Below are 25,202 nucleotides of genomic sequence, written 5' to 3' on the forward strand. Positions count from 1 at the left end.
TGTGTGTGTGTGTGTGTGGGTGTGTGTGTGTGGGTGTGTTTGTGTGTGTGTGTGTGTGTGTGTGTGTGTGTGTGTGTGTGTGTTTTTGGGGGTACCCAGGGCTGAAAGCCAGCTCCAGGGGCAGCAGCCTGTTGCTGTCGAGACATCTGCTCTTGGATCACTGGTACCTCATCGGTAGCCTAAAGACACAACATTAAGGGTTAACATCTGACCTCGTACACACACACACACACACACGTATGAGGCCTTTGCATGTTATGTGTGGAGTTTTTCAGACCAGGAGTCGTGGTCTGTGACCTAAAGGCACAAAATCAAAGAGTTAATCTGCAAACAGCTTGAATCAGTCAACGAACCATTTGATCTTCTTCAATGCTGCGTTAAAACGGAGAAACCTCACAACAGAGACTTTTCAAATCTGTTGGCACATATAAATTCATGACCTTTGCAGAATTTGTGTTCAGTGTGACAGATTACACAACTCAAATTTCAAAAGTGTTAACTTTTCATGCCATGTGGGAGCGAATAGAAAAAGACAACCGACAGGAAATGACACGTGAAAACACGTCAATAATCAATAAATTCGAAAAGTATTTGTAGTCGAGCAGCTAAAACATATAAAAACGCAGTTATGTTCCTTCAAAGAACCCGGTCACGTTTTAAAGTATATAAAATGTATCTGCTATGCCTAATATTTTGTTTAACATTGTTTATCCCCAAAAAACTCATTGAGGAATTCTGAGACAATGAATATTGATGATATGCAAATAACACAGGCCCCGCCCACCACAGCTGCTCGCACTAGGTTGACGGCTGGAAGAATGTGAACAAGATGATTAGAGGCAACATCGGAGAGATTCATTCATAAAGCTTTCACCAACTGCTAATGCTAACTATCTGCCGTCCTCTCGTGGATGCTAACTGCTAATGCTAACTGTCTAGTGAGACACCTGTCTTCCTTCTCGTGGATGCTAACTGCTAACGCTAACTGTCTACTGACACACCTGCCGTCCTCTCGTGGATGCTAACTGCTAATGCTAACTGTCTGTTGAAACATCTGCTGTCCTCATGATTCGCTGCCTCTGCTGCACTGGAAGTTTCCGGTTTCTTTGCCTCACATTTGCATATTCAACAGCGTTTGGTTTTCTGTATTTGTGACGTACCAAATCTAGCTCGAACAGCATTCGTTTGAATTTCAAATTGCAGAGAAGTGAAACACAGAAATCTCCTCCTCCAGCAGAGGAATGTGGAAACACCAGATACAAGTCGCTATAGTCAATGTCAGACATGTTAGAGGACAGAAACCGGAGGAGGACTTTAAAGACTGAACCAAGACATCTCCTCACCATGACTTTGAAAGGGCTGCGCGGGATGTTCTCTCCCCCGAAGCGGACGTAGATGACGTAGTTGCCGGGCGCCGGCGCCGTGTAGAAGATGTCGAAGGTGCCGTCCTCGTTCTCCAGCACCTCGGCCTCCACCTCGCTGCCGTCGGGCTGAACCACCACGCAGCTCACCTTCCCCTTGCCGGCGCCCTTGGCGTTCACCACCAGGCCCAGCTCCTCGCCAATGGCCACCGTGGGGCCCACACCGGGACCTGAGAGGAGGAGGAAAGTTTTATTAGGGTTTTTGTCTTCCAGTTTTTTTTATTTTTAAAAACGTTATTAGTTCATTGGTGGCCATGTTACCTGTGACAGTGCACTTGCTGGCGTCTCCGCTTGCCGTGGCGCGGACTCTGTAGGGTGAGGCGGGGATGTCGTCACCGCCGTACTTAATGAGGATGGTGTACCGGCCCGCGCGGTCGGGGATGTAAGACACCCGGTATGTACCGTCGCCGTTGTCGTGGACACTGGGCTGCTTAGGTTTACCATCCTGGTCCTGACGTGGGACAAGGGAAGAAAAAAGATGGAGGACTGTTTTTTACCCCTTCTGTTTGACGGCACATTGCGGTTGTTCAACCGTCTCTTCGTGTGTGTTTGTCATCCAGGGTTTTCTCTTAAGCAATATTTTTTGTGTATGATTTTGAGGCTGTGTGTTACTTACGGTGATGAGCACGCTCAGTTGGCCCTGCCCGGCATCCTTGGCGTCGATGTTGAACTCAACGGGGAAGCTGGCGGGGACGCCGCTGGTCAGCCCGGGGCCGCTAGCTCGCACCTTACTGGCATCGTGAGTGGGCAGAACCCGAAACTTGAAGGGACTGAAAAAAAGGCCACAGACACAAAGTCTCTTAAGACACAGACCCCCGAGTAGATTGCCCCGAGCAAGGCACCGATAACCTCACTGCTGCGTACCTGCGGGGGACGTCCTCCTCTGCGTACTTGACGGCCACAGAGTACGGCCCCTCCACAGACGGGGTGTAGGACACGGTGTGAGTCCCGTCGCCGTTGTCCTTCACCTCCGCCGGCTCGGCGAGGCCTTTGGGTGCGGTGACGGCCACGGCCAGGGGGGCCACGCCCGCCTTCCTGCAGTCGACCGTGAAGGACTGCGGGATATTGCACCGGACGCCTGAGCCCACACCGGGACCGGTCACCTTGACCTTACTGGAGTCCACCACGTCCTTCATTGGCACCTTGAAGGGACTTCCTGCAAAGAACAGGGAAATGAAAACATTATGGGTCAGAATTATTAGGTCTTTAGATCTGTACATCACTAAGCTCCAATCCTCAGAGTCTTCACCTTATTACGGCAAGTATTCCGACTGTTGGCATCTCATTATAGCTCCATTAAGTTTATCATGGTAAAGTACTGTAGATGTGGGTAACAAGTGGTTTCTCTGTATGTCGAGCTGAGGCCGAACCACAAACCACATCCGCCTGTCGAGGTGTCGAACAAGGAACCACGCCGAGTCTAAATTAAAACTGAGCCGCGGCTTCGCGACTGCAAACCGCATCGTAAAAAAAGTAAAAAACACAGCGTTTTATTTTATCAGCCAATAACTTCAACAATGCTCCGTCGTTACTATAAACACAAGAACTGTATTTTACTTTTTAATCGATCCCAAACACACAACAAGGTCCCGCTGCTGGAAAAACTCTCTCAATGAGACGTTTTTTTCCATTTCTATCTTCCGTAGGAATAAAATAAGTTTGAGGCCGAGAGCCACAAACATGACAGGGTAAAAAAAAAAGTCAAAAAGTATCAAGAGAAGCACCGGAACATTGTTGTTTTTTTGACAAGAAGAAAACATAGAATAACATTTAGGGCTGCAACAGTTAATCGATTATTAATCGACTACTAAATTAATCGGCAACTTTTTTGATCAATTAGTGTTTATGAAAGAAAAAGTCAAAATTCTCGGATTTCAGCTTCTTGAATGTGAATATCTTCTGGTTTCTTTGCTCCTCTGTGACAGTAAACTAAATATCTTTGGTGTGTGGACAAAACAAAACATCATGTTGGAGGTTTTGGGGAATCACGAACAACATTTTTCACCATTTTATGGACCAAACAACTCATCGATTAATCGAGAAAATGATCGTCGGATTTATTAATAATGAAAATAATCGTTAATTGCAGCCCTGAAAACATTAGAGATTATCCTTTAAGATATGTCACTTGTGACCGCAGTGTCGGACAACAATCCTGCCGACCAGGAATCGTGGACGTAACATGGTTTAAGATTGGTAAAAAAAAGAATCATATCTGACCGGGGATGTGCTCTCCACCGTAGGTGATGTTGACGTCATAGAGGCCGGGGGTGTAAGGAACGTACTCCACGCTGCAGCTGCCATCTTTGTTGTCTTTGCAAGACATCTTGGACTCCGACGGACCCTCCACGGTGATGCCCAGGCCGCCGATACCGGCCCCTCTGAATGTGAGAAAAAAATCGTCAAAAAATCAGCAGCACGTCACATCGCCGGACATTATTTTTCCTCGTAGGGGCTGCGGCTGAGAAAGCAAAAGTCGTGTTTTTTCGGAACTTCCCGGTAACATTTCTGGAAAAGATGTCCATGTGAGAATACAGCAAGAAAATATTTGGAGAATTCACAGTGAGCGCGTCGATGACTGCAGCGGAGTTATCGTCACGTCCTGCTGCTCTACCCAGACGCCACAGAATGGTCCCGTACATAATCCTGGTAAAAGCAAACTTAAAGAAATTGTCCGGACCCAATTTTCCGGACACTGAAAAGACAGAGACTTTTATCATATCAAACAAAATGCTGCGTGAACAACTGTACCGCAAAAGCCACGACTTTAATTAATGTCACGGACATTAAAGGATTTGATGAATGGATTAGGGACCGGATTCAGATTTCATAAGACACTACTGAACTCCCTAGTCGCCCCCCCCCAACAGTACCTGGTGATGATGCTGAACTTGTTGGGCTTGTCGATCAGGCCTTGTTGGAGCCCAGGGCCAGTAGCCGTCACCCGGCTGGGGTCACACCCCTCCGACACAGAGACCTTGAACGGGCTCTTGGGAACCGGTGTGTCGTCGTACAGGACCTGGATGGTGTGAACGCCTGAAACACACGATCGTGACGGACGGACAGATGGACAGAAGCTGAGGAAACTGACACCACGTGGTACGGAGGGTTACATGGTTCATGCTTAGTTCAGGTGCAGGTGCGCTACCGTTCTCGAAGGGCGTGTACTCGACGCCGTAGGTCCCGTCGGCCTTGTCGGTGACCTGGCAGTCGGTCAGCGCTCCGGACGGGTTCCTGACCTCGGCCTTCACGTGGTCTCCCCCCCGCCGGCTCAGGGGACGGGCGTCCACCGTGAAGTCTGTGGTGGCTTCTCTGAAAACGGCTGAAGGAGAGCGGAGGGGAAGGTAAAGAGGGTCACGGTTAGTACGACTTCACCAATTCACAATTACTTCAATTGTGAATTGGTGTAAATTTCCAGTGACATAAGAATTTAAGTTACACATTGAGCATAAGCAACAAGCTAGCATCTGTATTTTTTCATATTAACAATATCCCATTCATTACAAATGCTTTGGGTTTGCATTTGGTTGCTACACAACGCAGAGCAATCTGCAAACTGTTCTGCCCACCGGTGAAATTTTTCTCATCCTGTGCCATACATTTATATATTTATATGTAGATATTTATTTATTTATTAATTTGTTACTGCATAATCACAGAAAAGTGTATTTATCGGTCATTCTTCATATATATTCGAATACTTATCGATGTTATCAACAGAAAACAGAAAAATTAGGTGCTTGGATGAATAAAGTTGTTTATATAACATGTGGGCTTATGTCAAAGCCCCAGTGTGTAATTTTTGTAATTTTCTGGCGGCCTCTGGTGGTAAAGTTACAAACTGCAACCAACTGAGCGACCGACAGGGGACACGTTACGGCGGCACACTGCTGATTCCACTTCTTGTTTCCGACAGCTACTGAAACATGGAGACTCACACGGAGGTCGGGTCCACCTCATGTCACTATATTTAACTCTTTCAGAGTTGATTATACATATATGAACACATAGTTATGGACAATATATTCAACTTCTGTGAATAAGTTCTTCTAAATATATCACACCCTGTAGCTTTTAACAATGTCGTGCTATCTTCAACTTCCCTTGAATAAATGTTTAAAGTGTTCTGTTGATTCAAGAGCGACTCGGGTCAGACCCATACTGCACCTTGTCCGTCCACTCCGGGTCCGAACACCTTGACCTTGGAGGTGTCGACGGCGGGATCCACCATCACCTTGGCGGGGAAACCGGGGACGGTCTTCCCTCCGTACTTCAGCAGCAGCGTGTACATGCCCGAGGTCAGGGGCACGTAGGTCACCGTGTACGTCCCGTCCTTGTTGTCCACAACCTCCGTCTTGGCTTTCACGCCTGGAACAAAACCTTTTTTAGTCACAGAATTCATTGTCTACACCAAAAAACAATCAGAAGGTTTTTCCCCTTTTCAAAGGAGGTATGATGCCGAACGACGACAGATTCTGTCTGCGCCGAGTTTGACTTTTCATAGAACACGACTGAAAACATGTGTTGCCCTGGAGGGGAAGAGTGTAGATCCTAAAACAGATGACAGGGAAACTAAAAATACAGAACCACCAATACTTGGTGAATGAGATCAGCAGCGCTGCGTTGTTACCTGAGCCTGGTGCGGAGCCGGTCGGGCTGGTGGGGGAGGAGTCCGGCACAGCCTCCAGGCCGAGTTGGCCCGGTCCGGCCAGGGAGCAGTCCACATTCAGCACGCTGGTCTCTCCAACCTGCGCAGACACAACAAGCTGAATCCCACTTCGTACCTTTTTCAAAAATATATATAAACTTTTAAAACATTTCTTCACTGATCCAGGCAAAAATTGAAGAGTCAGAGGTCATTTTTCCACACTGATGATTTTCATCCACAGGGATTTTCAAGAAAATTAAATTTAGACAATGACAATTAATCTGGTTTTACATCCACTATCCAAAGTAGGAGTCGTGGTGGCATTAAAGAGAGCTGCAGGAGAAGATGAGCACACTGATGAAGTAAAAAGAGCTTTAAAGTCAAACCTCAGACGATCTTCATGTGCGTCATGATTGATTCACCGACTTTCCATTGCACTTTTTTGCATTTTGCTTTTACTGAGAATAAAGTCGTAAATTTATGAGAATAAAGCTGTAATTTTACGAGAATAAAGTCAAAATAATATGAGATTATGGTCCTTAATTTGGTCTCTGTGTCATTTTATTGGAGAAATGTCAGAAGATCAGTCCAATGAGTGAAAATGCAGAACGTGGAGCAACTTTGTGGAGCTTCAGTCTGCGAGCAAAAGCGTTTAATAAACGTTCCTGTTGTCTAAAACTTGTAGAACGTCGCGGAAAACACACTTCATGATCAACTAAATATATCAAAATAGAAACACTAAAGGACAATTTAACCATGTTACAGGTTTTTATTCTGACCCGCATGTTTCTTTCCTCCAGTTTGATGTGAGGGAAAGCTCTAGATACTTCGGTACCGATGAGCCTCAAATAGTCAGATGATCAAATATGAAATACAGAAACTTTGCTAAAATGTATCCCAAAGAAATCGGATCGACCCGCGTGAACGTTGAATGCTGAGTGTTTTATCAGGCATCTATGAAGCCTAAACCTTTGGCCTAGCTCGTCTTCCTCTCCCGACCCCCTCACCTTGGCTCTCTTCAGGCCCGACCCCGACGCCACCACCTTAGACGGGTCGAAGGGCATCTGGATGTCGGCCCTGAACGGCGAGCCCGGGATGTGGACCTCCTCGAACAGGATGTTGACCAGGTAGTCCCCGGGCTCGGTGGGCAGGTAGGAGACGGAGCAGGTGCCGTCGCCGTTGTCCGAACACTCGATCTTGGCCTCGGTCGGCCCCTCCACCGTGAGCCCCAGGCCCCCGGTGCCGGCGCCCTTGGTGTCGATGGTGAACTCTGCCGGGTTCCCGACCAAACCCCCTTTCAGACCCGGACCAGACGCCTTCACCTAGAGAGGGGGAGGCACTTTTATTGGGTTTTGATTTGGAAATTCCACCTTTTTGTTGACACTATTATTTTCATTGATTTAATATCCAGGTGTAATTCACTGACGTACTGCAGATATGAATCCATATCTGTGTCTCCGTCAAATGTGAACTGAACTCAACATGTTCTTATATTATATACATTTTTTTTTTACTATAAACATTATAGTTGACTATTTAAAAAAAATCTATTTTCTCTCTTCATGAATCATTGCCAGTGAAACACATTTACTTTGCTGAACATTTATGCACAGAAATAAATTAAATGTGAAATGAAATGGGGGAAAAAAAAAATCTTCTTTTTCATTTCTAATACCACATTTCCCCCCCATAAAATAAAATACAATGTATAAAGAAATAAAATCGGTTAACGACACAGTTAAAACCTTAAGGAAAAGAGTAAAGTAGATACATCATTTTTTTGGTCTTTATCAATTAAGGACAAATATAGATGTAAATATACTATGATGTTGGTTTTCTCACATGTTTTTGGCAAATAACAAGAGACACAAAAAAACTGGATTAAAACTGGTAAAAATGTATTTTTAATTTTCATGGATCTGGAGCCTTCAAGGGATCAGATGCTGATGTCACTGTACCTTGCTTGGATCCGGAGGCAGCTGGGCCTCCACGGGGAAGGGGCTCCCGGGGACGGGGTGTCCGTCGTAAGACACGTTGACGGCGTACAGCCCCTCCTCTGTGGGGGTGTAGCGGACCAGGCGGACGTCTGCCCTGCTGGGCTGAGGCTCCACTTTGCAGGGCACCGCGCGCTGACTGGGACTCAGCTACCGACACACAAGAACCAGTGAAGTCTGGTGAATTCCTCTACTTTTTTAACGATCAACAAGGAAAGAAGAAATGGAAGGAGCACGTCCGCCACTCACCACCGCCACCTCCAGTCGACCTTGACCTCCCGCACCTTTGGTGTCAACCATGAACTGCTGTTCCTGATTGACCTCCACTCCTGAAATTGACATTCATCGAATGAACAATAATGTACAAATGGGACCGTCCTGCAGACAACATGTGACAATACAATGACTCTTGAACTCCTGAATGTCCTGACGCGATCCTGCGGATCTTTCCTGGAGGTTCACGTCCGAAAAAAAAGTATTTGCCGTAACAAAATTTCATGTCAGCTCTGGAGTAACGTTTCCTCAAACAAAGACAGAGACGGAATCATTTCTTACGTCCTTCCAGGTTGTCCACCGTGACCTTGTCGAGGTCCAGCGGGGCCGCGACCCCGACCGTGAACGGGCTCTTGGCGATGGGATCTCCTCCGAACGTCACCGAGATCGTCGTGTCGCCCTGTGGACGCGCGTCGACAGTTAGCGTTTTGCGCGTGCTCGGTCACACTTGGCTGTTGTCACTGACCACAGACGGGTCGAGATACGTCGTCTGCGCTCAGCGTTCACTTGTTGTGCTACAGTCTTCAAAGCTTTGGAGGATTTTGTCATTTTCAGATCATAATTTTGAGCACACAGACTGTTCTGTTGGACAGGTGTGCACTTGATCTATACACTTTTTTTTACAGCTCACTGTGTAGGCGTGTATTCAGTGTACCAGTGTACCTGCGTGTGTTCGCCGTACCTGCTTGACGGGCGTGTATTTGACCGTCTGCGAGTAGTCGTAGTTGTCGATGACGTCAAAGTCTTCGACGGGCGAGGAGAAGGATACGTCCAGCGGTGCTTTGCCGGCTCCTTTAGTCAACACTGTGAAATGAGTGGGTTTGCCGCTCTCCACGCCTGCACGGGTAGAAGAAGAAGAGGATGAAGAGGAGGAGGAGGAGGAGGAGAGAGATTTAAGGTGCAACAAAGTCAGATGAGGACGAGAGCTGATTCATTGTGTGTGTGCGTGTGTGTGTGTGTCTCACCAGTGCGAGCCAGTCCAGGACCCTCGGCTTTCACCTTCGATGCGTCGTGCGAAGGAGCAACTTTGACTTGGAAGGGGCTCTGAGGGACTTCCTGCGTGAAAACGTACACGCTGAAATTCACCAGAACAAACCCCTGGACAGGATTTTTGTTAACTTTCAGCTGTGTGTGTGTGTGTGTGCGTGTGTTTGCGCGTGTTCATACTTTGTCAGTGAACAAGACTTTAACGGTGAGCTTCCCGGCAGCGGGGGGGATGTATTTCACGGTGAACGTGTCGTTGGCGTTGGGGATGATGTCAAAGTCCACGTCCTCCTCGTTGTCACCGACCATGTTGGCATCGCACTTGATGCCCACGCTGACGTCGCCTGAAACAACACACGCGCGCACACACACACACACACAGATGTTGTACAACCATGTCTTTAAAAGAACACACCATATTTCTTAGCTGTCCAGTGAGGCAGCAAACTCTCTGATAAACTGAACCCGTGTTGGTTTCGGTGTGAGAACACAAGGGGGTGCTGGAAGTTTCCATTCGTCTGATTTACGGTATTCCTGTCGGCTGCACTTTGGCCCCGGGATGCCAACACTGACATGAGCTCTAGTGTGAACAACAAGCCGACCGCTTCAGCACAAACTGCGCTCGCCGCAGCCGAGCCGAGCCATCAATCACAGCAGAGGAATTCAGAGTATGAGAGCAACGCCACAGGAAACCGTGTCAGACAACAGAACCAGGTCAGATTCTCAGTGGGAGGGGAAACAACTGTCAGTTAATCATCTCTCTCTCTCTCCCTCTCTCTTTGGCCTTCGCCTGCTCCCCCACAGCTCGTTGGGCCCAGGAGAGGAAATCAACACAATGTCGTTTGACAAGTGACAAGTTTGTTCATACAGTGCTTCATTATAACCAATGGCCTGCTGTGGACGAGCGTAGAAGAAGTATTACAAGTTCTGGCAGAGGGACCTGAGACCAGAAGGACCACAACGTGATGCGGAAGAACCAGATTGAGACAAAATAACCAGAACGTGACACAAAATATCCACAAAGACACGATAAAGTACTAGAAAGACAAAACAAAAGCGGTAGGGGGCTACTACAGGTCTATGCCCAGGGGCCCCTGGTCTTATACTCCGTCCGAGACACATTTATGCGAGTTTGATCAGAAAGTGGAAAGGTGGTTTATTCTACAGCATTAATTTGAGAAGTTTCAATAGATGTTGATGGATTTGGGGCTTCATATCAATCCTACATACGTTTTTTTTGTACCGTCAGAAACATGAGGCATACAGTAGATGGATGTGTGAATCAGTCCAGTAGTTGTTATGCCAGTGGTTCGTTCGATGAACCGACAGCTTGACACCACTACAAAAAATAAAACACTGATCCCCAGGTAATGTTTACTTAGAATGGAGAGAGGTCAGAGGAGAAATGATGTGATGCTGAATCTCAATTTCCTACATCTTGTGAAACAACCCGGTAGTAGTGTGGTGGAGATGGAATGCAGGTAGATGATGGAATGTGTGTCTGTGTGTTCCTCTGCTCAGGAAAGTCAAAATAATGAATTTCCTGTCAGGATGTTTCGGTCTTGAGATCATCGCCAGAACCTACCAGGAAAGAGTGTGTGTGTGTGTGTGTGTGTGTGTGTGTGTGTGTGTGTGTGGTAATCATTCCCAGACAATATAAAATGGTGAATGTTATCGTGTTGTTCTGAAACAGATGGAAAATGCAATCACACCAAATAAAACAGTCTGTGAGGATTTCCTGTCTTAATTATCACCCTGTGTGCTCTGTGTGTGTGTGTGTGTGCTCTGTGTGTGTGTGTGTGTGTGTGTGTGTGTGCGTGTGTGTGTGTGTGTGTGTGTGTGCTCTGTGTGTGTGTGTGTGTGTGTGTGTGTGTGTGTGTGTGTGTGTGTGTGTGTGTGTGTGTGTGTGTGTGTGTGTGTGTGTGTGTGTGTGTGTGTGTGTGTGTGTGTGTGTGTGTGTGTGTGTGTGTGTTACCATCTCCAGCTCCTGAACAGTCCACGGTAAAGTGTGTGGGCTCGTTGGCCTTCAGTCCGGTTCTCTCCACTCCAGGACCGGACACCTTCACCATGTTGGGGTGGCTTCCTTTACCCACATTCACCTACAAGCACCAACAAGAAAATTATTATTATTCATTTGAATATTTCAGGTTATGTGAGGATGTTTCTCCACTAACATGTTCAAATCAACAAAACAGCTAATCAGTTTCTGGTATTTCTATGATTAAAATGAATGAAACAGTATCTGGAGTCCCACAAGGCTCCATCCTGGATCCACTTGTTTTCAGTATTTCACATTTTTAAATGTGTTATGTTGTATATCTAATGTCTTAATTTCACTAAACCTTTGTACAGAAGTGACAAGTTTGTAGTGTAAGGAAGTAGTAATAGTAGTGACATGTGAGATTACGATTAACATCTATTCACTCATTTCTATAAACTGAAGACAAATTCTGAATTTAGAAGAAGATAAGAGCTGCATGCAGATTTTCAAAATTGTATCTACTTAAGAATTTTCCTTCTTGCAGAGCTGTGTCTATTTTTAACATTAAGGCTAAAATTATATGATCTAGGGCAAAACCCAGTTGATCCTATGAAGGGAAATATAACCTTAAATATGTGAAATACATTATTATAAACTAATCATTTCAAAAAACAAACTTAAATGTAAATCAGTAAAGAAAATGAACCAACACACAAAGCAACACACTTAAATGAAATGTGAGAATTTATTTTGAAACCAATCTAACTTCCATTAAGTGTAATTAAAATGCCTTGGGATTTTAGAACATCTGGTGAATGAGGTGAGTTTCAACATGTTAGTTACAAACAAATTCACGGTTGTTAAGACAAAAATATATCCATTAAAAAAAAAACATGCATGCAAAAAGGATCATTCACTAAATTATCCCTGGGGAACAAATCCAGGATTAACAATGATTAGCTATTGATTTGGTGTAACCCAGTGATATTAACATTTTAAACACATCAAAGGTCATAATACATAAAAACTAGAAGCCAGTGTGGAGAGTGCATAATATTTCAAAGTTGTGAAGTTTAAAAGCCGCATCCTCAGCAATTAAAGTTTCTTTATCAGCTGTCTTGAAGGTAAAACAAAAAAACAAAGACGAAAAAAACAAAACGCTTCACTCCGACCAAGAGTGACTACTTGTGGGGCTTAAAGGGACAGTTCAGGGATTTTGAAGTGGGGCTGCATGAGTTACTTATGCATAGTTAATATGTCACCTTATGGAGATGGCGATCGGCGATGTCATTTAATGGAGTTTTGGAGGAGAAGTGGAAGTAGCGTAAGTCTCAGTCCCACTGTTGCAGAGGGGGCCGACGAAAAACGGCCTTTTCACCACATTTTCAAATGCTTAAAATATCCGTCCAATTGTACGCTGAAGGACGTATTTCTTTCACTGCTTAAGCTTTTCCGCCAGACAGACGTTTAAGTTTGCACTTTTTTGCCGACTCGCGCCGGCAGAGTATCACTACGCAAATCAGCTGTTGGACTCAAAGCTACCGCGGCGAGTTGGCGCAGTGACACGTGGCCGAAGTTCGCTTGGAAAAAAAAAAAGCAAACTTAAACGGATGTCTGGCGGAAAAGTGAAGCAGTGAAAAAGATACGTCCTTCAGCGTACAATTGAAGGGAATTTTTTTTTTAGGTGAGCATATATAATGGGGGACTCAGACTTACGCTACTTCCACTTCTCCTCTGAACTCGACATCGCTGATCACCATCTCCATAAGGAGACATTAACTATGCATAAGTAAAAATACCACCCCACTTCAAAATCACTGAACTATCAAGCTAAAATATCAGTTTGTTGTAAAGACGCTTTTATTCCACTACTGACTTGAGAACATGACTCTCGTGAGCAACACATCACATTCCAGCGGAGCGGATCAACACCGCGGAAGAACTCACGCACGACAGATTTACGTTTCGTCGGTGAGTCAATCTAGCAACTAAGATATGATAAACTTTGGGAAACTTTTGAAAGCGACGTCAAATTAAGACGACTGCAGACGACACAACTGACCGGCGAGAGGAGGTCGGTCGGTCGGTCCTGGATTGGCTCTTGATTGTCTGTAGTCGTCGCCGATTCGTCCAGACGTCGAGTCGGAGGCGGCGACGCATCGAAGATTCCACACGTGTACCGATTGACGAACGGCAGTTTGGATTGTGGTTTTGGGGCTTTCGTCGGCAAGTTCCAAAATTTGGAAAACAAATCGTGTGAAGAAGACACAAGGTATCTGACATCGTACAACTCACTTCTGTTCCTAAATGGCGAATCGAAATGGTTTACGTTGATTACAATCAATGTTTTCGGGGGTTTTTTTCCTAAGGAAGAGATGATTTTTCTTTTAACCAAATCCAATAGGTGTTGACTTTACAATCCTTGCACAGCATTTGCATTACAGCAGAGGGGATTAGTGACAGTTACAGTCGAGTCGGGCTGGATCTGTTTTTCCGACACGCCGGCGCCCTCACCCTCCGAATGGTTTCAATTGAACGCGGCCACGGCTGCGGCCGTGTGCTGGCAGCAGCTGGGTGTGACTGTTTGACTTTACTATCCATCGTCGGTGGCAACGTGAAAGCTGGAGAAAGGTGCAGTCGGTGTCGGCCGGGCGGCTCACAACAGGCCCGATGAATCACCACGGTGACTGACGTCAGCTCTAAATCAAACCTCTCCAGACGAGTGCAAACATGGAGCCGGACGAGTTGAAATGACCGCGCGGACCAGCACCAATGTGGTCTTCAGCCGTAAGAGGAAACACTAGCACACGCTTTATGTAACGGTGAGTTCTTTTTTGGGGGGGATTGATAAAAAACAAACAGTATACATGTGCAAATATTACGAAGCTGCTGCCAGATCCAAAGATCCGTAAGCACGGCAAATCTTCTCCGTCAATTGCCCAACGATTGCACAATCACATTTCAATCAAAGCGTTCTTATTCCCCCGAGAGCTTTTGGACTCTGCGCCTCTGTCGCCGTAAAACAAAGACCTGTTTTTGTCGAACCGCAGAAGCCTGTTGGCAATCGTCGTACATTCCGATGGCAAGTCTCACGGGCAGTTTTTCTCATGAGGCTCATTTGCCCTGCGGTGGTGAAACTTTGAAATGCCTCGCAACAATAACGAAGGGAAGACAGCTGATAAAGGTGGAAACATGAGAGCAATAACTACAAGGCAAAATGAATCTTTCATACATACAGTGCAGGGAAGAATAGTTAGTGCGCGTCTCATCTGTTGGATGAAAACCTTCTCACTCCGGCCTCTTTTTGTTGTTGTTGTTTTGTTGGTTTATTTTACACTTTGTTGGCGGTTTTGTCGCGAGCTGACTTGTGTTAAATAAAAGCTTGTCACACGCGTGTCACGCTCAGAATCGTGCCCGACATGGAGGTTGACAGTTCCTCCGCGCCGAGTGAAAAGGTTTTCATTTCACAGCAGCAACACAAACAACTCCACAAAAAGCCTCACTTCTCTGAACCTCCTCCACGTGTTCCCCACGCGCAAACACATAAAACATTTACTCATGTCGATTTTGCTTTCCAGATGATTTTGGGGTCAAATTGTTTTCTCGTGAAATCAGGACAAGATGTTGATGAAACGTTTGCGCCTGAAATGTTTCAAACAAACAAACAAAAATAACAATAACTGTGTTATTTTGAGCAGATTTCTACAGTTAAAGTATGTTTCCGTTTTTGCCACATATGTGTCGTCAAAATAAATGGGTGATTATGTTCATAAATCTGTTAGTATTTTTTTCCATCCGTGGTGTTTTCGGTTTCTAAAGCTGACATTTACTTGTTGTCACAATAGTTTCAGATGTTGTCTACATTGTTTTGTCTTTTTTTAAACTGGGCCTCGATCGTCCTGTTAACTCTCTTTAGCATAATTATCGTCTTGGACAAAACACAGTGTATTGATTATTTTCTTCTGTAGCCATAACTTAATAATTATCACGTCGCATCGTTCAGTGACGAGTCACATTATCTCATTTAGTCGTATTAGATGAATAAATTAGGCTTCGGGACGTTTTCTTTTTTTAACCAAGTTGTTCAAGAAAACTAAGGTGTGGCAGTTTTAGTCGGCTCCAGCTGTTTGTTTGAGTGTGTGTGAGATATGTACTTGGATGATATCAACTTTTAAAGGACTTGGATCAGGCCCAAAAAACAACTATATATTATTTAAAAATATTATTAATATTGAGAATATAGTTTCAGTGGAATTACTGAGGCCCATCTTTAACCACGTGTCCCCTCTTAAGGTTCTTGCCAAATGTGGATATGATTCAATTTTCTTAAATTACAAAAAAACTCGTCGCTTGGATCAGAAAGGTTCAGTTCAGTGAACTTAAAAAAAAAATAAAAAACACAATGACAGTGCATGGACAGAGGTTACAGTACAGACAGGAGTTAGTGCACACGGTGATTAAATCATAGTGAAGTCGACGAAACATCTTGCAGTTAAAAAAAATCAAATTTAACAACTCTTATGATTAGTAAGTGTTTAAGTGAGGTTGCAAAAGACAAACCAGTGCAAACACAGATTACAGTGTTAATGAGTAATGTGTAAATCACTACACAAAAAGGTTTAAATGAATAAAAAAAATGGAATCAAATGAAACATAAGTTGCATTTTTGATCATATTGTGGCAGTCATTTTTTCCGTTCAGTCCGCAACTAAATATTTTTTCGATGGTGTTAATGATACGTTGCCATCGACAAAGAAAACATGACACTCCCTCTGTGATGTCACGCCGGACAAATCACACATCTGATTGTCAAGTAATGAAAAGTTATAGGAAAATGCTTGCTGCTCCATCAGCCAGTAACTGTTTGAAATGGTTTGGCAAGTGCATTTTAAATTCTCTTTTTTTTCTTTTTTATAAATGGAGAGGAGAAGAGAAGTCCTCGATCTCATGCGTGTACGTAAAGTACAGATGTGGCATCGAAAACAAAACTGTAAATGTAAAAAATTCGGGGGGGGGGGGGTGTGTTAGAGGAAAGTCTGTATATACTATACTGTACATACTGTAATGAGGTGGCAGATACACGGTGCCGCGCAGGACTAATGGTGAAGTCACGTACAGTACCGAGGTCAAACCCCTCTTCTCTCCACCCACGACTCCTCCCTGCGTCTCCACTGACGCCATCGAAATACCTCAGACCTCATAGTGACGTCATGGCACCAAGAGTTATTTAACAAGTTCTTGACTCTGCCTAAAATCACACATTTATGTTTTGTTTTTTTTTAATAAATGAAATGCTGTTTAAAGAGTATTAGTATAAAGCTAAACTACCCACGTCCTGATTCTGGCTCTGGACTTAATGCACAGACATTCAAACTGAAAAAAAAATATGTATTTTCCAAACTATTCCTATAAGTTTATGGAGTCAGCTCAGTAGTTCGGAGCAAAAGCAAAGTGATTAAATTTGAGATGTTTCCGTCGTCTTTAGTGTTTTCTCGTGAGTAATAAGACTCCCTTTGTTCTAGACTCACTTTGGTTCCTTATTCCATATTTTTGATTAAATCATTATTAAAACATCACTCAAAACATTTTAAGGTCTTTTTCTCACCAGCACAGATTTCACAAACCGTTTCCTTCGCTTTTTCAAATTTGATCAATTCACTCGTGTGATTATTTTTTCTCTCTCCGTGCAACTGAACTAAAAGTTGTACCTCTTCTCCGTATATGTAGTGATGATGATCAGAGGCTTCTTAGATTTGCTGCGCGCGTCGGCAGCTTTTGGCTTCGCCATCTTAACACTCCGCTCGGAAACATTCGCCTCCGACTGGACAACGACTCGGGCGCTTTTGGTTTTGGGTAAAGGTTCCCTTTCAACAACCGTGGCACATTTGGCCTCAAACAGATCTCCCGATCTGGGCCGGACATCGCGTCCTGTTGTGACCGGGTGCTGTGATTGGCTGCTTACCCTGAAGGGGCTGTTGGGGACGCCCACTCCTCCCCAGGCGACGGCCACGGTGTGTTTGAGAGGGCGGGCGGGCGTGTAGGAGCAGGAGTACAGCCCTTCGCCTTTACTCCGCACCTTCACCTCCACAGGAAGTCCCTCTGCATCCTGACAGACGGTGAAGGAGGAGATTAAATCATTCCCTTGTTTGAGTCATTATTTTTTCTCATCGATTTTGCTGCTTTTCTCTGCGTTTGATTGAAAAACTGCAGATATTCCCTCGCGGGTGGATTTCTTTTGTCTTACCTGAGCCGTGATCTTCAGCGGCCCTTTCCCAGCATCCTTAGCGTTGACGGTGAACTCCGCAGGCTGGTTGACCAGGCAGCCGCTCGCCTCCAGCCCCGGCCCGGAAGCCTGGACCTACAAAACGAAAAGCCAGCAGTAATTATTTTGAATCTCTCGACCTGAAACTTATAAACCATCTTGAGTCTCAAGTCGAAAACAGAACCGCAGGCCTGGACCCAGGTCCGGTCCCGAGGGGCCGGCCCCTCACCTTATCCGGGTGACCGGTGCCGCTGTCAGGGACGATGTAGGCCATGAAGGGGCTGTGCTCGATGTCCTCCTCGTCACACGTCACGTGGACGGCGTATTCGCCGGCCTCCGTCGGCCAGTAGCGCACGTCGCACGACCCGTCGTTCTGGTCCTCGCACTCGATCTTGGCCTGGGACGGTCCCTCGATGGCAAAACCTGAACAGGGAGCAGGTCACATTTGATCAGGATGCAAATGTAGGGTTGAGAGGTTTGACAGCAAGTGTTTGCCAGGTTTTGCTGGTTTGATCATATTCAAACAAACTGATGGTAACAACACAGATTTCTATTACACGCATCGTCGTGACTACCGTCATTTGTTGGGCTTGCAAAATTGCATCCAATTGTGTTAACCTAGGATTTCAATTTCAAACAAGAAGAATTTCAGACATGTAATGAATGACGTGATCGTATCGTGAATCCGTGTGTCCGTGAAACTTGAACTGATAAAAGAAACAAGTCTGAAACTCATTCAGCTACAGGAAACGGGCCTCACCCAGCACTCCGACATCAGTGCCGATGGACTCCACTATGAAGGTGGCCGGTTTACCCACAATGCCTCCCTCCAGGCCGGGGCCCCAGGCCCTGATCTGCTGAGGCCCCGCCTCCTTGCCCACTGCCACTTCAAATGGACTGAAACGAAGAAGAAGAAGAAAAGGGGAGAGAGAGCAGAACTGTCAGAATGAGTAAAATAACACAACCACAAGTGGAAGGTCAGTATGTAACTGTCTGTGTGAGTCGTGCGTGTGCGTGAAAGGGGACTATGGGAAGACACACACACACACACACACCTCAGCTGAACTATAATCCAGTCTTCAGCAGTTATTGCCAGTTGTGTGCATGATGTGTATATGCATCAGTGTGTGTGTGTGTGTGTGTGTGTGTGTGTGTGTGTGTGTGTGTGTGTGTGTGTGTGTGTGTGCGTCTGCTCAGATTGAAACAAGCTTCACTCCTAATAAAACCGTCCGCTGTGATTTACCGTCTTCATTATCGCACATGTTTGTTCGCTTCTCTTCGCTCGTTGACATGAAGCATTCCACAGCGCCGAACCCCAAAACCACAACTCTCGCAGCCACTGCACACGCCGGCCCCGACCTGAGGCCCTGTGCAGTGGTGAGGAAATGTCCTCACTCTCTAACAAAGGTATAAACTCAAACCGGTCCTCACAAAGGTAGACATACAGAGAGAGCTTCGGTAGGTTAGGGTGCGCGTCCTTTCACCCAGAATGTTCCGCCCGAGGCTCGTGCTTCCTACCTGCTTCTTTACTGTACGACGTCGGCAAAAATATAGGAAAAATTCCTTTACGGTGAATTGTGCCTTGGTTTGCTTTCACTTCCCAGAAAACTGCTTTCTAAAAATACTCCTCCTCCCTCAAGCAATAATACTTACTTCTACGATCAACAATACATTACGTTTATTAGTATTATTCATATGATTTAAAGTCTTTTATTTTGTATTTACAGAAATACAACATAACAAGATTCTTCATGAGGACCACCCACCTCTAGTTATTAAAGCATCAGAGAGAGTCTGGATCAGCTGTCACTTATTTGTGTCATTGCGTTCACGTTGTTTTGCTCGTGTCTGATCCGGTTTCTCCCTCGACTATAACCAGCTGCTGTTTTCACACGTGTCGAACATCACTTAAGGACGTTGACGTTGATTTTCAAAAAGGCCCGAACAGACGCGAACTCGCGCGGGAACGTTCCCGGATCACTCGGACGAGAGGCGGCGCCTGCAGGTCGAGCGGGAGAAAAGTTTGCGCACATTTACGCGCTCACGTAAAGCACAGCCACTCCGGAGAAGTTCAGGAAGAAGAGAGTGACCGAACCATATATAGACACGAACGACGTTGTTCTGTGAAATGTTTGTTCCATTAGCTATCCACAGGAATTTTCCTTTACGTGTACAACTTGTGGATAGTTTGACCAAGTGGGGCTTCTCATTTGTATGCACACATAAAAAGTTATTACCTCACTAGATAATTTGTCTCACTGCGAAAATTGCCGTAGTTGGCCTTTAATTCCCATGTGACTCGCGCTCTGTAATCTGTGGGAAACTCCCTGCAGCGACACGGTTACTGACGTCTGCACAACAAAACACACTGAACCTCCTCCGCAGAGAAGTGACAGAAAACACAGGGCCCAGACCAAAGCTCCCCAATCCCCTGAGGATCCACCCATTCAGATCGGATGAGGTAATGTGCTGAGGTTACGCATTAACACACACACACAGTTTACAGCTCACCTCTTCGGGATGTGCTGACCGCCCCAGGTGATGGAGACGGTGTGTTTGCCAGGACTATTAGGATAATACTCATAGGAGAACACACCGTCCTGACTGGAGATCTGCTTCACCGGCTCCTCGATGCCTTCTGATAAAAAACACACACACACACACACACACACACACACACACACACACACACACACACACACACACACACACACACACACACACACACACACACACACACACACACACACACACACACACACACACACACACACACACACACACACACACAGTAATCAGAAGTTGGATCTCATTTAAAAAGAACGTTCTGACATTAGACACGAATCCAGAAGATCATGAGACGGACGGGATGTTCCATTGATCACCTTCTTAGGGTGTTTTGTATGAATAAGAAGAAACAAAATGTATTAAGAGAAACCTCGTAAAATGCAGAAAACGACAGTACAGAAAACCATCTCTTGTAGAAGAGACGAGAGAAGGATATATGATTTTATATTATATAGGGAAAATAAATCAAATCATCCAGCCGAAGTATCTTGCAGTCAAAGTGACTGTCGCCTTGGTAACCAGGCAGGGGCTTACAGATGACGGCTACCGGCTGGTAAACCATTACCAGGTGTAAATGCAAAGGGACAAATGATCCATTTTTATAGATATTTCATAACGAGAATCCCAGTGGATACCAGGTGTCAATTGATAAATGTAATTACAGCGATAATAATAGAGATAAGATAAGACAAGCTGAGTGAAGATGAGATACATTTTGTAAGCCAGGTTAAGCTAAAATGAGATAAGATATGGTGAGAGAAGCTAAAATTAGCTAAACTATGCTAAGTGAAGATGAGGTAAAAAATGTAAGCTAAGCTAGGCTAAGCGAAGATAAGGTAAGATAAATAATGTAAGCTAAGCTAAAATAGGATAAGATACGGTTAGATAAGCTAAAATAAGCTAAGCTAAGCGAAGATGGGCTAGGATAAGATAAATAAAGTAAGTTAAGCTAAAATAAGATAAAATAAGCTAAAATAAGCCAAGTGCAAATAAAATAAGCTAAGCTAAGCAAAGATAAGATAAGATAAACTGAGCCAAGCAAAAATTAAATATGCTAAGATAAGCTAAGCTAAGCTAACACAAGACAAAATGATAAACCCGTTTCAGTGAGGTAAGATAAAAGATATGATTTTTTTTTAAAGGACTAAAACGTTAAAAATACTAATAACACAAAAGCAAACCCTCAAATGAGACCAGAACAGATCTTATAGAAAGGTGAATAAATGTGACTGGGGGGGAAAGTTATGAGTGAGATCTTAAATGAATGTCTAAATCAACCTGAACTTACTCGGCCCTTTGACCAGCGCCTTCAGGTCTCCGCTGCCGGCGCTCCTGGTGTCCACCTTGAAGTCACCGACCTGTTTCACCCTCAGCCCCGACGGCTGGAGGCCGCGGCCCGTCGCCCTGCACGCGCCCGGCATGCAGGCTGGACGCGCCGCAGAGGAGAAGAGACAACGACATGGAGGCGTGACAATGAGACCTTTGTTTTATTCTGACGATCGCGATCACCAACTCCATTTTGAAAATATGCATGTGCTCACCGGGCCCCACGTCCACGCTGAAGGGGCTCTTGGGGACCCCCACGCCTCCGAAGGTGACGATGACCGCGTGCGGCCCGGCCTGGATGGGACGGTAGGTGCAGCGGTACACGCCGTCGCCCTTATCCTCCATCATCGCCTCCACAGTGTTCTGGCGGCCCTGCGGGTCTCGGATCATGGCCGTCACGTCTCCCTTGCCGGCTCCTAAGCGGGAAGAGGAAACCTCGGCAATCAGTGATGGACGGGTCAAGCTTTAATTTTTGAAATGGTGAACTCTGTGACAAATTTGTTTTTGCCGTTAAGTGATTGGTAGAGTAACATCTCCCAGTGTCCGATACATGGCTCCTCGCGCCGTGTGGCCCGCTTCTCGACTGACAGCGCTTTCATACCATGTCGGAGTAATCTGGGAAATGATTCTCCGACAACTGGGCAAAAATGTAGGTACACGAGTTGCGGAGCTGCTGACGTCGTACACAGAGACGTGGCGAGTAAAAAGATGGATAAAAACCTTTGATGAATGGTACAAAGTAACGTATTTGTGTATCATTTTTCTGATTACATTACATTTTTAGTTACATCCAGTTGCAATGGTTCCACGTAGAAAAAAAGATTTATTATAATTTATATACCCTGTCATATCTGATCCTTTTTCTTTGCGTTATTTAGGGTTATTTAGCGAATATGAGAAAGAGATGTCAACGTGCTGTTTACACGCTTTTTACAGCGTCTTACAGCGTCCATGTTGTTTCCATATCCCGACTCCAAAGCACATGAACGACTTCACAACTCGGGGGGAAAATCCAATCTTCCAAGGAGCATGGGAATGCAAAAATAATTATTCAGGTTTTTCCTTTAATTTCTCACCCATCTGTACCTTTGGTGTGTGTGTGTTTGTGTGTGTGTGTGTGTGTCACATCACGTGACCCTCAGAGGTCGTCGTCAGGGCCTCCGTGATTTCTCTGACCTGCGGTGTAGATGTCAAAGTAGGTGGGCTTGTTCGCCACGTTGCCCACGGGTTCGATCCCCAGGCCTTTGAGCGTGACCTTGGAGGCGTCGCCCAGCGCTTTGTCCACGCCCACCTCAAACGGACTCTTAGGGATCTGCTGGCCTGCAAACAACACCGTCACCTAGGAGACAAAGTCAGTCGCCCAGAGTCACTCACACAGGCAGAAAACAATGATAGGAATAAACGCATACGTGTCTTTTTGCTTCCGGTAATCAAACAATAATCCTAAAGCTTCACTTCTACCGAACCTCTGGAAACTACATCAACAACATCAACTCTGTGAATGTAAACACAGGGATGAAATGAAGTTTTTATTAAAATTTAAAACCTACTTAATGGATTTGAAATGTGCGATGAAAACTTTTGTGATAAAACAAACGTACAGTATATATTGTAAATTATATACAGTAAGACATAAGTTTACCTTGTGATCTCCCGTGACTTGAGGAACGTAGGTGACGCTGAACGTCTTCTTGCCCTCGTTCAGCTCCGCCTTCAGCTGATCAACAAACCACACAGGCAGATGTTTGAGATTCGTCGCATGTGATTTATTAAGAAGATCAAATAATACAATACTGTACGGTGCAACACTGTATTCTCTGACGAGGTCAGAGGCGGAAGAGGAAGTGTACTGTACCTCCTCCCTGGTGCCGTCTGGATGATCCAGGTAGACGCTGACTTGACCCTGACCTGCGCTGAACGTGTCCACTGTGAACACGGCAGGACGCAGCACCCGGTTGCCCGTCGGTTCGATACCTGCAGGGAGAGAACATGACAATAAACAAGCCCATTATTATAAACAATATTATCAAAGATCAATAAATTTGAAAACTTTAAACCAAGAAAAGTTAACTGAATACAGACGTTATCAAACAAAACAACACATCGGGCTCCTAAAAATTATTACAAACATTTTTCTGTCACATTCACACCTCATCACAATTTCCTTCTTTCCTTCACTTGTAGAACTTTTAAAAACTTTCCTCTGTGACATGTTTTATTTTCTCATCATGACGAGAGAAATGTCAGAATTTCTTGTCCTAAATCACGTCTTCGTGATTTCATATGGGACATTTTTTTTCCTACTGTTTATGAATTTCCTGACTTATTATTTCACACTTTATTAAATAGAATCAGTAACTTCTACAGCCATACATGTTGTTTGTACTTTTAACATGTAACATTTATGCATGTTTTATTTACTGCACGTCATTCGGCAACATGTTTTTGATCAAACCGTAAAGAGACGACAGACAAAACAACTAACAGGCAGCTTCTGTGACATCTCGTTTTGTTTCATTTTGTTTCATTTGACATTTTTTCTGTTTTCAGGATTTGCTGCTGTTATTCGAACAAAAACATGCATTATATAAAGACAACCCCCTTGGATTCTGGGAAATTGATATGGACATATTTCACTAGATTATCTGAATATTTTATAGACAAAATGAAAATGAATTGAAATGAAAGTGTCTGGAGCCACGTGTGAGTTATTGATCTGTGAGTTTCAAGGTTCATCAGACACAAAAACGCTGAACAGTTTAATATCACGAGACGGGATGTTACAAACAACAGGATCACACTGTGTGTGTGTGTGTGTGTGTGTGTGTGTGTGTATGTTTGTGTGTGTGTGTGTGTGGTGTCCTGTCGTCTATATATGGAATCATTTCCAGATATTTCCTCCTCATCGTTACAGTCCAAGTTGAAGGACGACCTCACTAATCTATGTGTGTGTGTATTGTGTGTGTGTGTGTGTGTGTGTGTGTGTGTGTGTGTGTGTGTGTGTGTGTGTGTGTGTGTATAAGGAGTAGGGGCCATTGTTCACACTAACAGCTGCTCATTTCCTCACATTGTCAGAGTCAGACCAGTGTTTCCAGTGAACACATTTGCCAGCACACAGTGGGAAACACTGGAACAGATGATTTCATCATTTCACTTGCGCGCGTGTGTGTGTACCTGGTCCATATGCGCGGGCCTTCTTGGGGTTTAGTTTGGGTTTGAGCGGAGCTCCAGGCTTCAGTTTGGCTTTGGGGAACTGCGACAGGTAGGTCATCACCGACTGTTCGTCCGCCTTGGGGTCAATGATCTCCTCTGGGGCGATCACCTACACACACACATACACACACACGCACGCACACACACACAGAGTTAAGGTTTGTTGTAAAAAAATCCAGCCCGTATGAACGAGGCTTTTCCTGCAGGTTTCATGATGTGAGGACAAAACACAGAGTCAGAGATTTGTTTGCCAAAACGGTTTCTTCCGAGGAAATTGAGGCGTGTTGTGCAACATGCAGCTTATGCCGCCTCAAGCATGTACAGTGATTCTACTCCGCAGTCCAAATTTGTTTTTTTTTTCATTTTTCAAAACTTTATCAGATGTTCACTGATGTTGGGAAATAAATCCTGGCTCGAAAGTCGGCGACCCGGGGTCGAGGTCGGAGTTTTGTGCAGTCCAGTCGACGTTCCTCACGCCAGACTGGAGAAAAAAACATTTACTTTATGGATCTGGCTGGATCTTTGCGTACGG

The 25,202-nt window shown here is 45.0% G+C and overlaps 2 protein-coding genes across 4 annotated transcripts in view; both read right to left on the bottom strand.

The window, feature by feature from the left end:
• LOC118308749 (NACHT, LRR and PYD domains-containing protein 12-like) overlaps positions 1 to 25,202 on the bottom strand; it is a 988,189-nt gene that overhangs the window by 623,670 nt on the left and 339,317 nt on the right. The gene's annotated exons all lie outside the window — the stretch shown is intronic.
• Positions 1 to 25,202, bottom strand: part of LOC118308746 (filamin-B) — a 58,951-nt gene that overhangs the window by 12,166 nt on the left and 21,583 nt on the right. The window contains exons 5-33 of one of the 2 annotated variants that reach the window (XM_035630036.2): positions 24,632 to 24,779; positions 23,313 to 23,431; positions 23,100 to 23,174; positions 22,634 to 22,796; positions 21,673 to 21,873; positions 21,420 to 21,557; positions 20,075 to 20,201; positions 18,324 to 18,460; positions 17,793 to 17,986; positions 17,546 to 17,659; positions 17,264 to 17,407; positions 11,296 to 11,419; positions 9,504 to 9,664; positions 9,302 to 9,392; positions 9,019 to 9,173; positions 8,619 to 8,736; positions 8,313 to 8,392; positions 8,028 to 8,213; positions 7,077 to 7,391; positions 6,052 to 6,169; positions 5,589 to 5,789; positions 4,570 to 4,743; positions 4,295 to 4,457; positions 3,642 to 3,802; positions 2,286 to 2,577; positions 2,038 to 2,191; positions 1,683 to 1,872; positions 1,344 to 1,591; positions 96 to 179 (exon numbers count right to left, since the gene is read on the bottom strand). In XM_035630036.2, coding sequence (XP_035485929.2) covers positions 96 to 179; positions 1,344 to 1,591; positions 1,683 to 1,872; positions 2,038 to 2,191; positions 2,286 to 2,577; positions 3,642 to 3,802; positions 4,295 to 4,457; positions 4,570 to 4,743; positions 5,589 to 5,789; positions 6,052 to 6,169; positions 7,077 to 7,391; positions 8,028 to 8,213; positions 8,313 to 8,392; positions 8,619 to 8,736; positions 9,019 to 9,173; positions 9,302 to 9,392; positions 9,504 to 9,664; positions 11,296 to 11,419; positions 17,264 to 17,407; positions 17,546 to 17,659; positions 17,793 to 17,986; positions 18,324 to 18,460; positions 20,075 to 20,201; positions 21,420 to 21,557; positions 21,673 to 21,873; positions 22,634 to 22,796; positions 23,100 to 23,174; positions 23,313 to 23,431; positions 24,632 to 24,779 — 4,575 coding nt within the window. The remainder of the gene's footprint in view (positions 1 to 95; positions 180 to 1,343; positions 1,592 to 1,682; positions 1,873 to 2,037; positions 2,192 to 2,285; positions 2,578 to 3,641; positions 3,803 to 4,294; positions 4,458 to 4,569; positions 4,744 to 5,588; positions 5,790 to 6,051; positions 6,170 to 7,076; positions 7,392 to 8,027; positions 8,214 to 8,312; positions 8,393 to 8,618; positions 8,737 to 9,018; positions 9,174 to 9,301; positions 9,393 to 9,503; positions 9,665 to 11,295; positions 11,420 to 17,263; positions 17,408 to 17,545; positions 17,660 to 17,792; positions 17,987 to 18,323; positions 18,461 to 20,074; positions 20,202 to 21,419; positions 21,558 to 21,672; positions 21,874 to 22,633; positions 22,797 to 23,099; positions 23,175 to 23,312; positions 23,432 to 24,631; positions 24,780 to 25,202) is intronic. The other variant, XM_035630037.2, reaches the window with a different exon arrangement.

The sequence above is a fragment of the Scophthalmus maximus genome, chromosome 6, assembly GCF_022379125.1.
Source record: "Scophthalmus maximus strain ysfricsl-2021 chromosome 6, ASM2237912v1, whole genome shotgun sequence".
NCBI lineage: Eukaryota > Metazoa > Chordata > Actinopteri > Pleuronectiformes > Scophthalmidae > Scophthalmus > Scophthalmus maximus.